Here is a 14,562-nt window from a genome sequence, read left to right as displayed (position 1 = left end):
TTTTACACCCCTTTTACATGGAGCTCACACACACTACCAAACGTTTTTTGACAGTGTGCGTGAGTGCCGTGTAAAAATTGACAGTTCGTCACTTTTTTAGCTTGACTTTGTCAAACCAATGGGGTACACACTTAAAAGTGTCAAACGAAAAAGTGACCATCCACCGGGGGTTAAGTGTAATTAATTTATAAAAAAATAGATTTTTAGAAAAAAAAAATAAAAAAAAATCGTTAATTTTTTTTCAATCAGGGAAACCGCATATATTTTCATTGTGCACCTAATGTTGGCATACCAGGGCTTAGGCGCAAAAATATTTGCGTCATTCTCCGCCAAATCACAGCAGTTTTCCCGACCCCTCATCGATTTGCGTGAAACTTTGTTCTAAGGGGTAACTTTTGTCCCTGATCACGAGTCCGAGTTCCGTTTTTTTGATAGCTCGTGACGGAGGAGCGGGACGACCACTTCAGTTTTTGAAGATGCGAAAAAAGACATGTTTTTCAATGATATGCAGTCTTAAAAGGTGATGAGATGGATTTTTTTGTCAAGCCCGATTTGATGGTGTACTCATAATTCCGAAAAAAACTAACTTAATCCACATATGTGGTTGTAGCCTTCCTCACAACAGTGGCTGTACACAAGTCTCATCTATTTTTTAGATCCGTCTTCCAAAATGTACATCGATATCACATAAGTGGCCATATCTCGAGACAGGGTTGCCAGATCTTCAATGTTTTGCACTTGTTGGAAAGGTCTTTTGATAACCTAACCAACGTCGGGTCGGATAGTGGAGCCGGACATAGTTTACATACATTTAAGTGAGATCCGGCTTCAAAAAAGTACAACAATATCACTTAAGTGGCCATATCTCGAGACAGGGTTGCCAGATCTTCAATGTTTTGGACTCGTTGGAAAGGTATTTTGATAACCTAACCAACAATAGGTCGGATGGTGGATCCGGACATAGTTTACATACATTTAAGTGAGATCCGGCTTCAAAAAAGTACATCAATATCACTTAAGTAGCCAAATCTCGAGACAGGGTTGCCAGATCTTCAATGTTTTGGACACGTTGGAAAGGTCTTTTGATAACCTAACCAACAATAGGTCGGATGATGGATCCGGACATAGTTTACATACATTAAAGACTTGTTTATTGTTTATTGTTCACCGTCTTCGACCAGAGTCGCACAGACTGAATATCTTAAAAACTAACATAGAATTAAACAGTCAAATAACATAAAAATATCACATCGCATCAAAGAGCTAGAATTTTTCGTTTGAAACGTTCTCTGGTCATGCTAGGCTCGTACTCGTCAGATACGGAGTTGAAAATTCGGCAGCAGCGGTCAATTGGTCGGTTGTATCCATATAGAGTACGATGGAAGGGAATCCTCAGAAGGGGCTGGTTCCTCAGCGTCCGCGTTGGTCTATGCACCGTGATTTCTTCTCGGAGTTGCGGGCAGTCGATGCGACCGGTCAGAACATCGAAGACGAACATCCGTTGAAGGAAGGTTCGCCGCTTTTCTAGTGACACCATTTCGAGCAAGGTGCATCTGTCGCTGTAGCTCGACCGCCAAACGCCGTTCCTCCAAGGCAGACGGCGAAGGGCATAAAGAGTGAAACGGCGCTGAACTTTCTCCAAGCGATCACGTTGATTAGCGTGGTGCGGCGCCCACACCTGCACAGCGTACTCCAAGATGCTTCGAATCATGGTGATGTAGAGCGTTTTAAGGGCATTGATGTTCTCGAACTCAGCAGTGTTGCGACGCAGAAATCCAAGCAACGCGAACGCCTTAGCTGTTGTGGAAGAGACATGCTCCGAGAAGCTCAGCTTGCGATCGATCAGCAGACCGAGATCCCTGATTGAGCAGACTCGGTCCATTTCGTGGCGGTCGAAGGTGTATTCGTACCGAATTGGAGCGGGTGATCTGGTGAAGCTGATGCTTTTACATTTGCTGGGGTTCACCTTCATTCCGTTGAGATTACACCACTCCTGAATCGCGTCAATGTCCTGTTGAAGAGCGACGCAATCAATGGTGGACGCCACGGTACGGAAGATCTTCAAGTCATCAGCATACAGCAGTTTTTGAGACTGCAACCTTTGGCAGATGTCGTTGACGAAGATAATGAAGATCAGCGGTCCCAGATGGCTTCCTTGGGGACTCCAGATGGAATCGGGAAATTCCTCGATTGGACGCCACCGAGACGGACGTAACCAAACCGCCCCGAAAGGTACGAACGGATCCATGCTGTCAGCCACCTTGGGAACCCCAGCCGGTCTAACTTAGCGATAATAAGCGTGTGGGGTACCTTGTCGAACGCTTTGGCGAAGTCGAAGTAGATCGCGTCAGTTTGCTTGAACTTTTCGAGGTTTTCATTGAGTGCGCTGACGTACGCCATCAGGTTGGATACCGTGGACCGTTTTTTGACAAAACCGTGCTGGAACTCGGAAATTACTACCTGGGCGGCAGAGTACATTCCCTCGTGGATAAGCACCTCGAAAACTTTGGGCAGGCAGGACAGGATGGAGATTGGCCTGTAGTTTTCAGCAGCCGTAGTACTACCGGTTTTGTGAATGGGTGTGATCGCTGCAAGTTTCCATTCGTCGGGAAAAGTTCCTTCAGATAGAGAGCGGTTGAAAATTACGCTGACTGGTTTAGCTAAATGCTCAGAAAGCCGTTTGATGAAGGAAGGTGGGAGCCGGTCAGGACCGGCACCTTTCGATGGATCGACAGCGTCCAGGGCGGATTTTACTTCTGCTTGTGAGAATTCTGGTTGAGGAAAATCGACATCATATGTTGGAAGGTCGTTCAAATAATCGTTCGAAGCAGAAGGTGCATCCGCCTCGTACACGCTACTGAAGAAGTCGGCAAAGACGTTTGCAGCGTCCTCCGGATTCTCAGTGGTGGAACCGTTGAGCGAAATCCTTGTTGGAAGGACACTGGTACGTTTCCTGCTCCTCACGTATTTCCAGAATGACGATGGGTTGTCTTTCAGGTCCACTTGCACCCGATTCAAGTAATCGCGAAAGAGTGAGTCTTGCAGCAATTCGTACTCGATTTCCAGACGGTCGACAGCGGTTTGATTTTCTGGTGTGCCGGCTTTGAACAATCTTTTACGTGCTTTCCTCAGAATGTTCCGACGATTTCGCAGATCAGCATTCCACCATGGAAGCTTCTCAGTCCGGTTGCGTGAGACACGCTTTGAGGGAACGAACTGTCGCACGATTTCGTAAAGGACGTCGTAGAAGATCGTAGTCGAAGTATTGGCGTCCTGATCTTGCAGAATGTCATCCCAGTCAATGCTGCTGAGGGATTCGGTGACACGGTCAAAGTCGCAGCGACTGAAATCCGGCTCAGCGTCCTCGATTCTCGTTGCCACGCCTGGGATATCGGGGTAGTCCACCCGAAGAATGAACGGCTTGTGATGACGATCCGTTCTGAGGATCGGTTTGGGCGGCTCGATCAGTTCGACTGAGAGCGTATCGTTGACAAACGCAAGGTCGAGGATTCTTCCGTTGACATTAGCCAGCGAGCAGATTTGGAGGAGTCCCGTTGCAACAACATTTTCGGTCAGCGCCAGCTCTTGTTCCGTAGATGCGTTCAACGGAATGAAACCGTTTACGTCCACGTCAAAGGTCCATGCAAGATGCGGTAAGTTGTAATCGCCGGTTACAATAATTGAGTCATCATTAGATGACAGATCAACTAGCTCCTGAACGGCGGTCCCATGTGAGGTGTAGACGACTGGAGGGCTGTTTGGGCGTATATAAATACAGCACACGTAGACGGTATGATTCCGGGCTTTAATCCGAACCGCAACCTGCTCGAGATGCTCGTATCCCGCAGAAAGAACACGTGTGCACGTAAAATCATGCGCCTTCTTTACTGCAATGAGCACGCCGCCTCCCCTACTGCGATCGCTCGTCAATCCGTTCCGGTCCTGGCGAAACAAGTTGTAGTTTGACGACAACTCCGCATCCACGATGTCATCCTGCAACCATGTTTCCGACAGCGCAATGACGTCGTAGTCGCAGCTGGCCAGGGCGAGAAAAAACTGCTTCGTCTTGGTACGCATACCACCAGCATTTTGGTAGTAGACGGTAATAAAGCTCAGCGTGCCTTTGGATTGCTGCAAACTTTGATGATTCAGTGCGGGACAACTGTCGTTAATTTGATTGTACTCGCCTGTGGGTGGAGGTCGGAAGCCCCCGCTGCCGTGTCCGTACACAGGGTCGGGACGACTCTGATGGCTCGTGCTAACACCCGGGTTGGAACGTTGCGATGACTCGACTGTGTACGGGGGGCGGGGGCATTCCTCACTACCTTGGTGCGAGCGTCCCGACGTATCTGATTCATCAGAGCGGTGATTGGCAGTGATGAACGGCGTAATTGTGACGGAGAAGCAGGGAAAATCCACGTGGTCCGGCAGATCAGCTATTTCAGCACGTGCACATTGAAATGTACAATCCTGTTCCGGGACGGAGAATGCTGAATTGTTTGCAAGTCGTGGTTGCGGTTCGGTAGTGGGCACGTAGCGTTGGCTGAAAACCTCGGGAACATCAGGTGGCAGAATAGTTCTGGGAAACCACATGTACTTGCCTGAAAGCAGTGCGCGGCTGACCCCGCTTCTGGTCCCGTTCACAGGGCCGGGACGACTGTGCTGGCTCGAACTCAAACAGGAAAGCGTGTTGGTGGTGAAGGGCACGGCTGTGACGGGAAAGCGGGGTTCAACCTCAATGCCTCGGTACATGCGTCCCGGCCCATCAGCGACACATCTCTCGGTGACTGCTAGCATTTCTTCGTCGACGGCTCGCAGCTTACTAGAAAGTAACAACGCATCAGGGCGCGGTGAGGTTCTTAACGGATGAGTGTACTTGCCTGAGGTGGCAGCTTGGAAGGCCCCGTTGCCGTGACCGAACACAGGGCCGGGACGTGCAGCTGAACCGGAAAAATAGTTTGATGATGGTGAATGGTTTGGCTCAACTGTGACGGGGGCACGGGGCACTTCCAAGTGAGATCCGGCTTCAAAAAAGTACATCAATATCACTTAAGGGGCCATATCTCCAGACAGGGTTGCCAGATCTTCAATGTTTTGGACTCGTTGGAAAGGTCTTTTGATAACCTAACCAACGTTGGGTCGGATAGTGGAGCCGGACATAGTTTACATACATTTAAGTGAGATCCGGCTTCAAAAAAGTACAACAATATCACTTAAGTGGCCATATCTCGAGACAGGGTTGCCAGATCTTCAATGTTTTGCACTCGTTGGAAAGGTATTTTGATAACCTAACCAACAATAGGTCGGATGGTGGATCCGGACATAGTTTACATACATTTAAGTGAGATCCGGCTTCAAAAAAGTACATCAATATCACTTAAGAGGCCATATCTCGAGACAGGGTTGCCAGATCTTCAATGCTTTAGACTCGTTGGAAAAGTATTTTGATAACCTAACCAACGATGGGTCGGATGATGGACCCGGACATAGTTTACATACAGTTAAGTGAGATCCAAATATATGTGAAAACACATTTTTATACATAACTTTTGAACTACTTATCGAAACTTCAATCTGTATAAAACTCGATCTATGGGACCCTAAACCAAGTCGAATGCAACAAGTTCGGGTCAAATCGGTTCAGCCAGTGCCGAGAAACATGAGCTAGTTTGTTGGTCACATACATACATACACATACACATACACATACACACACACATACACACACACATACACACACACATACACACACACATACACACAGACATTTGTTCAGTTTTCGATTCTGAGTCGATATGTATACATGAAGGTGGGTCTACGACGTTTTTATACGAAGTTCATTTTTAGAGCAGGATTATAGCCTTACCTCAGTGAGGAAGGCAAAACGTATCTTCCATCGAAAAAAAAAAAAAAAAAAAAACCTTTAATAAGTTAATAACTCTGCCATTTTCTGTACTCAACTGTATTTTTTTTTTGGATTTTTTCATTGTAAGGGAAATTTAATGTACTTTTCGAATCTAAATAAACCCAGAAGGATCATTTTTCAGAGTGTTTTAGTTGTAGAACAGACAATTACAAAAATGATTGATTTATAAACATAAGAGGTTTGCTTATAATCATCACTAGTTATCGCCACTTCCCCGATTTCGTGTGAGTTGGTAGTGAATTACCCATTTGACTTTTTTTACCTTGTCGGACTGCTAGTTGTTGTGATAAGCTTGATTTTTTGAAAATTAGTTTTTCTCAGTGTCTTCTAAAAAGTCTGTGATATATTAGAAACTATTGGTTCGATTGTTATATTAAAGCGGTGTATGCTCTTCGGAAGCAAATTGGTTAAGAAAAATTTCAAATGGGCAGCAGCGGCAGCGAAAGCAAGCCAGAGAGGGTGAAGAAAAAGGCCCCAAGAAATCGTTCCCTCTCCTTTGTTCTGCTGTTCGTTAAGCCATTTCTTGACCCCTGTTCTTGGGAGGTGCGTATCGACCCTAAAAGGGAAACTTTTGTGTAATTTGTGTAACATTTGTGGTTCTAGCTCTTCAATGTTGTGAGTGAGTTTGAAGCAGTTTGGGATGACGGTCTTGTGTTAAATATTTGTGCAATTTTAAGGAAACAAATGAGGTGATGGGTCAATGCAACGGTTTAAGTCAAACGGACATTTTGAAAATCAAGAAGATGTACAATCGAATTTATTGTAGCTTTTTTAAATGATGGAAATGTAAGTGAGTTTGTGAAAGAAGCTTTTGGACTTTTAATTTTTGTTCAAGCACCCATACATCAAGTTTAGCTTCGAGATGTCACGCTCACTCATCCCGAGCCGCTGTCCGATGACCGCGTTCGGATCCTTCGGCACGATTGTCGGCAATCCGTTCTTGCTAAAAGACATCGGTCCGTAGTGCATCACACTGCCATAGTCGTATCGCACGCCAAAGTCCGTCACAACGTCCGCCGGATAGACGTTGAAGTTGTGCTGCTTCCCGTCTTGGATGTTGTCCAGTATCACATCGACAAAGTCATCCCGATCGGTAGCACTCTGCTGGTGGTAGAATCCGAGCGAGTGCAGAAACTCGTGCACAATCGTTTCAATGCGAAAGCATCCCGTGTCCAGCGGATCCGGATCCAGGTGCAGCTCTTGCATGCCTTCGTTCACGTATCCCACCCGGGACCAGCAGCCGGCGTCGTCTCCGATCACGCGGATGTACGATTCGCTGTCGTCGCGACGCGGTCGAAACCGAAGACACGACCGTTGCTCCAGAATCCGGAGACCTCGCTCGATGTAGTCCACGTGCGCTGGAGCTGCGGGATAGAAACGTTGTATCAAAGTATCTGGATTACCTCGAATAACAACTCACAGAAATGTTCCACCGCAATCTCGTACGGGATTTCGTTGTTCGGCCATCGGTAATCCAGATCTACGTGACCGTTTCGCTTGTGACTTTGCAGGATGGCATCGTCCTGCTCTTCGGTCAGCACGATATCGCCCTCGAACTGGCCACTCAGTTCCTCCTTTAGCTCATCGGGCTTCGGGTGACGCAAGCGTTCAACTGTTGAGGGATAGCAAAGTCAGTACTGGTCCGTGGTGTACCTAAGCAGTTGGACTCACGATTCTCGGGACTAATTTGCTGGAGACGTTTAGTCAGCGGACTACCTTGAAGCGAAACCACCGCAACTGCAATCAAAATGACCCCCAAAGCTGTCTTCATACTGTTTTGCAAAAATGTTATTGACGCCGGTCATTTTATAGTCTCTGATACTTGCTAATCTGCTTGATTAGACAATTGGTGTGGAGATAATTCGGTCATCGGTAATCAGTTCGAAGTCGGGTCTGTCGTAGAATTTCCCCGATTATTTTGATCATATATATAGAGCTTTATAATCAGAGACTGGTCAGCGTTATCGACTGGATTCCCACAATCAAGCGCTTATCATTGATGTCTGCATGAGGGGGCAAAATCAGATTTGGATTGTCAATCAATGGGCTATAAAGCTTGGCTACTTGCTTTGTTAATCCTAATTGTGACTTTAATTGGGTACTGGTAGCTGATGCGCAATGAACTTACTGGGTGTTACGTTGTTCTTGGTGGCGTCTCTACTTGCCGGAATCGGCATGGGAGCGCCTCAGTACAGGATCTACGAGAATAGTTTGGAGAACAGTAAGTTTTTTTGAGAGCTAGTTATCAATGATAGTCTGTTAAATTCAGATTCTTGCAGTTGAACGTTTGAAGAACTTGAAACCGGGAGAGCTTGCCGAGGAGTTGAGTGGCCAGTTCGAGGGCGATATGATTCTTACCGAGGAGCAATACTTGGACATCACGCGCCGAAACGGAATGGTTCAGGAACAGTACCGCTGGCCGGACAACGTTGTGTACTACGAAATCGATGACGAGTTCTTCAACGAGGACCAGGTTGAGTACATCCTTCGGGCGATGCGAATTATTGAGTCGGTGACCTGCATCAAGTATCGGCCCCGTGATCCAGATAATCCGGCGTTCATTCGCATTCACGGAGACGGCTCTGGTTGTTCGGCAACGGTCGGTCATATCGGAAGCGCTCAAAACCTCAAGCTGCAACCGTACCCGCTGGATTCGGGTTGCTTCCGGTTGGGAACGATAGTGCACGAGCTGATCCATGGACTCGGATTCCGACACATGCAGAGCACGTACAACAGGGATGATTACGTCGAGATCGTATGGGATAACATTCAACCGGGGTCGGAGAACAACTTCCTGCTGTACGGACCGGATCGGGTGAGCAACTTTGGCGCGGAGTACGACTATGGCAGCGTGATGCACTACAGTTCGACGGCGTTCAGTATCAACGGCCAAAAGACGATTGTGGCGTTGAAGGTGGGTTTAGCTCGTAGATGTTGGTATAAGTGTATTAATGTGCTACCCTCTTCCTTTTAGGAAACTGACTTAAAGATGGGACAGCGTGATGGAATGAGCGAAAAGGACATTTTCAAAATCAACAGAATGTACAATTGTTTCGAGAAGAACTGAGTTTATCGTTTCATAATAAAATTTGCTTAAGCAGTAGCGTTATCTTTTACCTACCTCGGAATACCGCCCTGAACCCTTTTTCACGTCTTATCGTTCATGATCATATAGTGCTGAATTATGCTCTGTAATTAGGTCACCGTCATGGCAAACTCCAAGATGCGTTGACCGTGAAACATACTAGTTTGTCTAACCTTACTGATAGTGACGATCTTCGCAGTATAAAAGAGGGATCGTCTCTGGAACTGCTAGGAATACTACCATATCCAGTGAAGTCCGTGCACCATGCTTCGAGTTGGTCTGCTCGTGATCGCCAGTTTGGCCCTGGGTACTACCCAGGACGTGGATAGTGATTTCCGGATTATTGGCGGGAAGCCGATGAATATCAACACGGTTCCCTATCAAGTGTCGGTTATAGTTCAGTATGGAACGTACCTGATTCACACCTGTGGTGGATCAATTCTGGACGAGGACACCATCCTTACAGCGGCGCACTGTGTAACTTTGTGAGTTCTGTTGAGATGTTTCAAAAGATTCGTTTAAGCATTCAAATTATACATTTTACAGAAGCACACGGTACTTTATCCGCGCCGGGTCGACCAACAATCGATACGGCGGACAGTTCGTTGAGGTGTCGGAGATCATCGTCCACCCCGATAATGACCCCAGTACCTTCGACTACGATGTCTGCATTCTGAAGCTGAAAAGGAAGCTCGATTTCGGAGCGCTTGTCAAGCCAATCAAACTTGCGGATTCGGAGAAATACTACAAAACGGGTACGAAATCTCTCGTGTCCGGTTGGGGTGCTCTGCAGGTAGGTATTCCACTGAATATTCGTAACGTCCAGGTGTATTTACTTGTTTGACATCCCCGCAGAACGAGGGATCCATCACGGACAAGCTGCAGGCGGTTTCGATTCCGCTCGTGGACCATAAGGTGTGCAAGGAAATATACTCGGAAATCAACGACGTAACCGACCGGATGTTCTGCGCTGGCCTGCTGGGCGTTGGAGGTCGTGATTCTTGCCAGGGTGATTCCGGTGGTCCGTTGGCCGCGGATGGTGTGCTGATTGGGGTGGTATCTTGGGGTAATGAGTGCGCCGCACCGGACTATCCGGGAGTGTACGCTAATGTGTTGGCCCTCAAGACTTGGGTCGAATCGAAAATGGGATAGCTTTGGAACTAAACGGACAGAATAAATATGGTTGATATCATGGAACAATTCTTTTACTTCTTTTTGAATTACATTAAATTTAAACTTGAGATTAAGACCGACTTATCACTTACGTTTTAACTCGTAGTCAGTTTAAAAGAAACACGAGACTTTGAGATAAGCCATATACACTGTGTTATTGTTTGCATGTTCTAAGAATCGTTTTCAATGGAGGACTGCCGTTGAATGGGTTTAAAATTTCTGAGAAGAAGAGAATCTTGGGCCTTGAGTAGATTTTCTTATAAATGCGGAATCCTTAGTAAAGTCTTCACTCACAAGTCATCCAAAGCTGTATCAAGAAACGTCTACTTTCAAGATGTTACTTGAACCTCTAGCAATTTGTCTGATGGTTTCGATGGCGTTTGCTGAACCGATTAAGAAATGTAAGATTCATCACTTTTACCTCGAAGAACACATTTAACATAAACTGCTACAAATAGATAATTACGAATGTGAAACGCGCACGGGTAACTTTGAAGGAGACATGCTGCTGCAACAGCGCCAGCTGGACACGATCCGTACCGGAAGACAACCCGTGGTCACCGAAGTGGACAGATGGATCAACAATGTGGTCCCGTACGTGCTCGATTCGGAATATTTAAGTAAGTATTCCCCGATCATTCCCAGGATCGTTTTAAATTGAACAGCGTAAATTTCTCCAGCAAACTACCATGGACAGCAAGTTCGCCAAGCCATGACCCAAATAGAGCTGGTCAGCTCGGTTCGGTTTGTGCCCAAGCAGCACGATGTCGTAGACTACCTAGTCATATCCGGTGAACCAACGGGAGGATGCTGGGCCACGCTGGGACGGAATCGGGGACTCAACCGGATGAATCTGGCAACGGGCGAGTGCTTCTCCGAGGGAACCATCGTGCACCAGCTGTTGCATGTTTTGGGCTTTGGCCATGCTACGAACGCGCTGGATCGTGATTTTCACGTGGATATCGATTGGGACCAAGTTCGGCCCGAACATTATGAGGGTTTGGCGATCTACCCGGGGGTGGCCATGCCGGACTTTGGAGTTCCGTTCGACGAGGACAGCATCATGAACTTTGGGACGACGCACTTCGGTAGAAATGGTTCGGTTACCATCAGGGTTAAGGTAAGATGCGATTTTGAGTCGATAAAACAACGATAATATTTTTTTTCTTCAATCACAGCACGGTGCCCAATCGTTTGGCCAAAGAGATAAGATGAGCGTGAAGGACATCATGAAACTAAATAAAATGTATCCTTGTGGATGGTGTTGAAATTTGGATGTCTTACCCAGCGTAAAATATTATAATCTCTCTATGTTTTATTCATGTACCAAAAATATACCCTAAAAAATATTTTTATAAAAAATATATATTTTTATATCTATAATCCAAGTGTACTATTCAAATGATCCTATCTGCATATAAAACCCAAAGCACTTAGGTGATATTTAAAATGTACCGAGATTTGATACCACTCACTGATATACCCGACCAGATGCTAAAGAAAATGTAATTAATCAATATAAATATAAACAAAAGAAGCAATTGAATATGACGTTTTGTTCCTGTTAATTGGTTAAAAGTCTGACACGAATTTCCTTATTTTTTAAAATGAGATTATCATTTTTTTGTTTAGAATTTTGCAACCGAAAAGCTTTAATTAAGTTTTTCACATATTTTTCAATATGAATGCAGTTCGATTTCGTTTTTTCGACAAGACACGGAGAAAAAATAGTTCCCAAAATCGTGAACAAACCTTCATGAAATTGGATACCACAAACAAAGCGTTCAAATTCCATGATATTCCATGGAAGGTCGAAGGCCGTGTAAGACGTGTTACGCAGCGTTTAATGTGTATTAAAATTTTGTTACGAGAGTAAGGGACGGGGTTAAAAATCCAAATTTTTGCGAACGCTTCCAATGCGAGCCATGAAAACAGTCAATATTGACAATAGGAATCAAAGAAAGAAAGTGTCGAGTCAGTTAGGATCTCGAGGACTGGAAAGCATTGAAGCAGGCTTCACCCGTCGGCAAATAGATCGATATCGATGGATAGATGAATCGGTTTGGCTTGGGTCGGTTCTAGACAAGAATTTTGCTCATGGAAAGATCTTTTGATAGCCCAACCAACGCCGACGTTACCAGTTTTCACAGTTTCTGAGATTCTGACGATAATACTTTAGTATGAATCACTTCCGATGTACTTATAAGATCTTCAAATCCATTAATAGATATCTTAACAGATATAACGAACAATTTGTTATATCTGTTAAGATAAGATGGATAATACCCGTGATAATACCTCTTCCGTTGACGCCCAGGCGAGCCCAACTGCATCCGTGGTGTTGTTAGATCACCTTGGTCAAAACAGTTTGGCTCTGGTACCTTGCAAGGTTCCTATTTTCTTACCTCCACGTTGGCTTGATTTCGTCATCATGATGACAGATGTAACCTAGTTGGTGGCCTGTTGAAACGGCTCGTAAACCATTGAGCGAGGGTCAGAGTCGAGACGGCTAAACGGAAGGGGTGCGTAAATGTGTGAAAGGGAAGTAATTTGTGACTGTAGACGGTATTGTTTTGATTCTCACTTCTTCACTGATTCTTCTGTTTATTATTCACCATTTCGTTTTGATAAGGTGCAAGGGCAGTGTGTGTTCTTTGGGAACCTAGTGCAAAAGATAGGGAAAATTGCGAATTGCGAGATATAACGAACAATTTGAGAGTGAGATGCAGTATAATTTATTCTTTGTAAAGTAAAGCAGTATTGTGCAACGATGTTTTTTTTAATACGCAGCAACCGGTCAATCTAACTTGTATTGCCATTTCTCAGTTACACACACGGATACATCTTGTTTAGCTTTTTGATGTCCATGTGACTTAACCTGTCTCGCTGTCCCAGTTCAATATTGGCATGCTGGAAAAGATACTTGTATAAAAATTGAAAAATTACTCAAAATGTAAACGTGTCATACCAGTGGCAAAATGGTCGGTTTTCCGTTGACGGTGAACGCCAGCTCACTTCTGTGCATGATACTTTCGTAATCGTACGTCATTCCAAAGTCGTCGATTTCGCCAACTGCGGACTTTGCCATGTTCTTCTGCTCCCACTCCTTAACGTTATCCGTGTTCACCTCCACGTACAGATCCCGGTCGGCTCGGTTCGACGGGTGGGTGAAACCCAACGTGTGCATCAGCTGGTGCAGAATACTTCCGGTGTCCATGCAGCCGCGCGGGTCCAGGTTGATCTGCTGACGACCTCCGTGCATTCCCAGCGCCGCCCAACAACCGGACTGTTCCATCGTAATGCTCACGTAGTTGGAATCCGTGATGGCCCTAGGTACGAATCGAACACAACTGACGTGCTCGATCGCATCCATGGCAAAACGGACGGAAAATTTCTGGTTGGTTGCTGAAATTGCGGGAATTCAGATTCGAATAACAAAGGTATAAAATGCGGACGAAAAGAACTTACTCAATCCCGTGCCGAGGACATACGGAACTGTGCTTTCACTCCAAAAGACTACGTTGGTACGAACAGTTCCTTTACTATCGTCGACAATAGTTTTGACCAACAAGTCTCCCTGCTCGAGTCGACCAATCTCCTCGTAAGGGTGATATATGACGCCGTTGGTCAATGTGGCCCAAAAGACCAGGATCAGGAAAGTCTGAAACAACAAAAAATGTTAGAAAAATCTACTTCAAGCTCAAACACCAAAACGTACCTTCATTTTGCGCTGTTGAATCGCTCCTTGCAAGCCAAGAACAGATACTAGCTAAGTCCTAGGCGTGAAGTCGATGTTTATTTCGTAATTTTGGCTGTTTGGTTTTATGGCCAGAATGTGGTGGATTGCGGGTGATAACACTAAATCGCAGAGAAAATATTTACTCGAGGAAATAAAAATTTGCGATGCACACTAACGCAGCGCAATGTAGCGTATAAAATTATGAGACAACAGGAACGTTTGATGAAAAATATTAAATTCACTGTTTAACAGATTCTGAGAAAAATTAGTTTCACCTTCAATTTTTGCCATTGTTCCATACATCATCACATTCTCAGAAAAGTGCCAGATTCTCTTCGTTTCTTCGAATTCAGACTTTTTTCTACTCGTGTAGATTTCAACAACCGGAAAAAGTTTATATGCACAAGATAAAAAACAATTAATGTTTGATTTTGAGTAAGATTCGTGCGATAGCCGTTTCTTGTCGGGAGGATAAAGAGGCAAGAGAATTCTTGAATATGAACCCTCCCACCCCAAATGTACTATCTTATCTATTTAAATGATCCTGGTATATTATCAGTACCAGACTTGTTCGAGAAAAGTAAACATAAGATTTTTGGTGGCCGTGATTTGCCAAAAAAAGGTGGAGAGATCTTCCAG

General features: G+C 45.2%; 6 protein-coding genes across 6 annotated transcripts in view; 4 read left to right on the top strand and 2 right to left on the bottom strand.

The window, feature by feature from the left end:
* Positions 1-14,562, top strand: part of LOC6034196 (protein charlatan) — a 110,863-nt gene that overhangs the window by 16,108 nt on the left and 80,193 nt on the right. The gene's annotated exons all lie outside the window — the stretch shown is intronic.
* On the bottom strand, positions 6,653-7,708 carry LOC6034207 (blastula protease 10). Its single transcript, XM_001844508.2, has 3 exons — positions 7,598-7,708; positions 7,347-7,538; positions 6,653-7,290 (listed from the first exon to the last, which is right to left on the bottom strand). The coding sequence occupies exons 1-3, from the start codon at positions 7,695-7,697 to the stop codon at positions 6,746-6,748; spliced, it is 837 nt and encodes a 278-aa protein (XP_001844560.2). The 5' UTR covers positions 7,698-7,708; the 3' UTR covers positions 6,653-6,745.
* Positions 7,985-9,023, top strand: LOC6034206 (seminal metalloprotease 1). The gene is made up of 3 exons (XM_001844507.2): positions 7,985-8,147; positions 8,206-8,840; positions 8,901-9,023. The coding sequence occupies exons 1-3, from the start codon at positions 8,045-8,047 to the stop codon at positions 8,991-8,993; spliced, it is 831 nt and encodes a 276-aa protein (XP_001844559.1). The 5' UTR covers positions 7,985-8,044; the 3' UTR covers positions 8,994-9,023.
* Positions 9,276-10,163, top strand: LOC6034204 (trypsin-3). The gene is made up of 3 exons (XM_001844506.2): positions 9,276-9,496; positions 9,558-9,804; positions 9,867-10,163. Exons 1-3 carry the CDS (start codon positions 9,276-9,278, stop codon positions 10,161-10,163), a joined length of 765 nt encoding a protein of 254 aa, XP_001844558.2.
* On the top strand, positions 10,493-11,516 carry LOC6034203 (zinc metalloproteinase nas-14). The gene is made up of 4 exons (XM_038252876.1): positions 10,493-10,585; positions 10,643-10,804; positions 10,865-11,304; positions 11,363-11,516. Exons 1-4 carry the CDS (start codon positions 10,519-10,521, stop codon positions 11,450-11,452), a joined length of 759 nt encoding a protein of 252 aa, XP_038108804.1. The 5' UTR covers positions 10,493-10,518; the 3' UTR covers positions 11,453-11,516.
* On the bottom strand, positions 12,896-13,997 carry LOC119766828 (zinc metalloproteinase nas-14-like). The gene is made up of 4 exons (XM_038252877.1): positions 13,903-13,997; positions 13,653-13,845; positions 13,153-13,589; positions 12,896-13,094 (listed from the first exon to the last, which is right to left on the bottom strand). The coding sequence occupies exons 1-4, from the start codon at positions 13,906-13,908 to the stop codon at positions 13,011-13,013; spliced, it is 720 nt and encodes a 239-aa protein (XP_038108805.1). The 5' UTR covers positions 13,909-13,997; the 3' UTR covers positions 12,896-13,010.

The sequence above is a fragment of the Culex quinquefasciatus genome, chromosome 2 (assembly GCF_015732765.1).
Source record: "Culex quinquefasciatus strain JHB chromosome 2, VPISU_Cqui_1.0_pri_paternal, whole genome shotgun sequence".
In the NCBI taxonomy this organism is placed as follows: Eukaryota; Metazoa; Arthropoda; class Insecta; order Diptera; family Culicidae; genus Culex; species Culex quinquefasciatus.
This window is presented reverse-complemented; position numbering and strand designations above follow the sequence as displayed.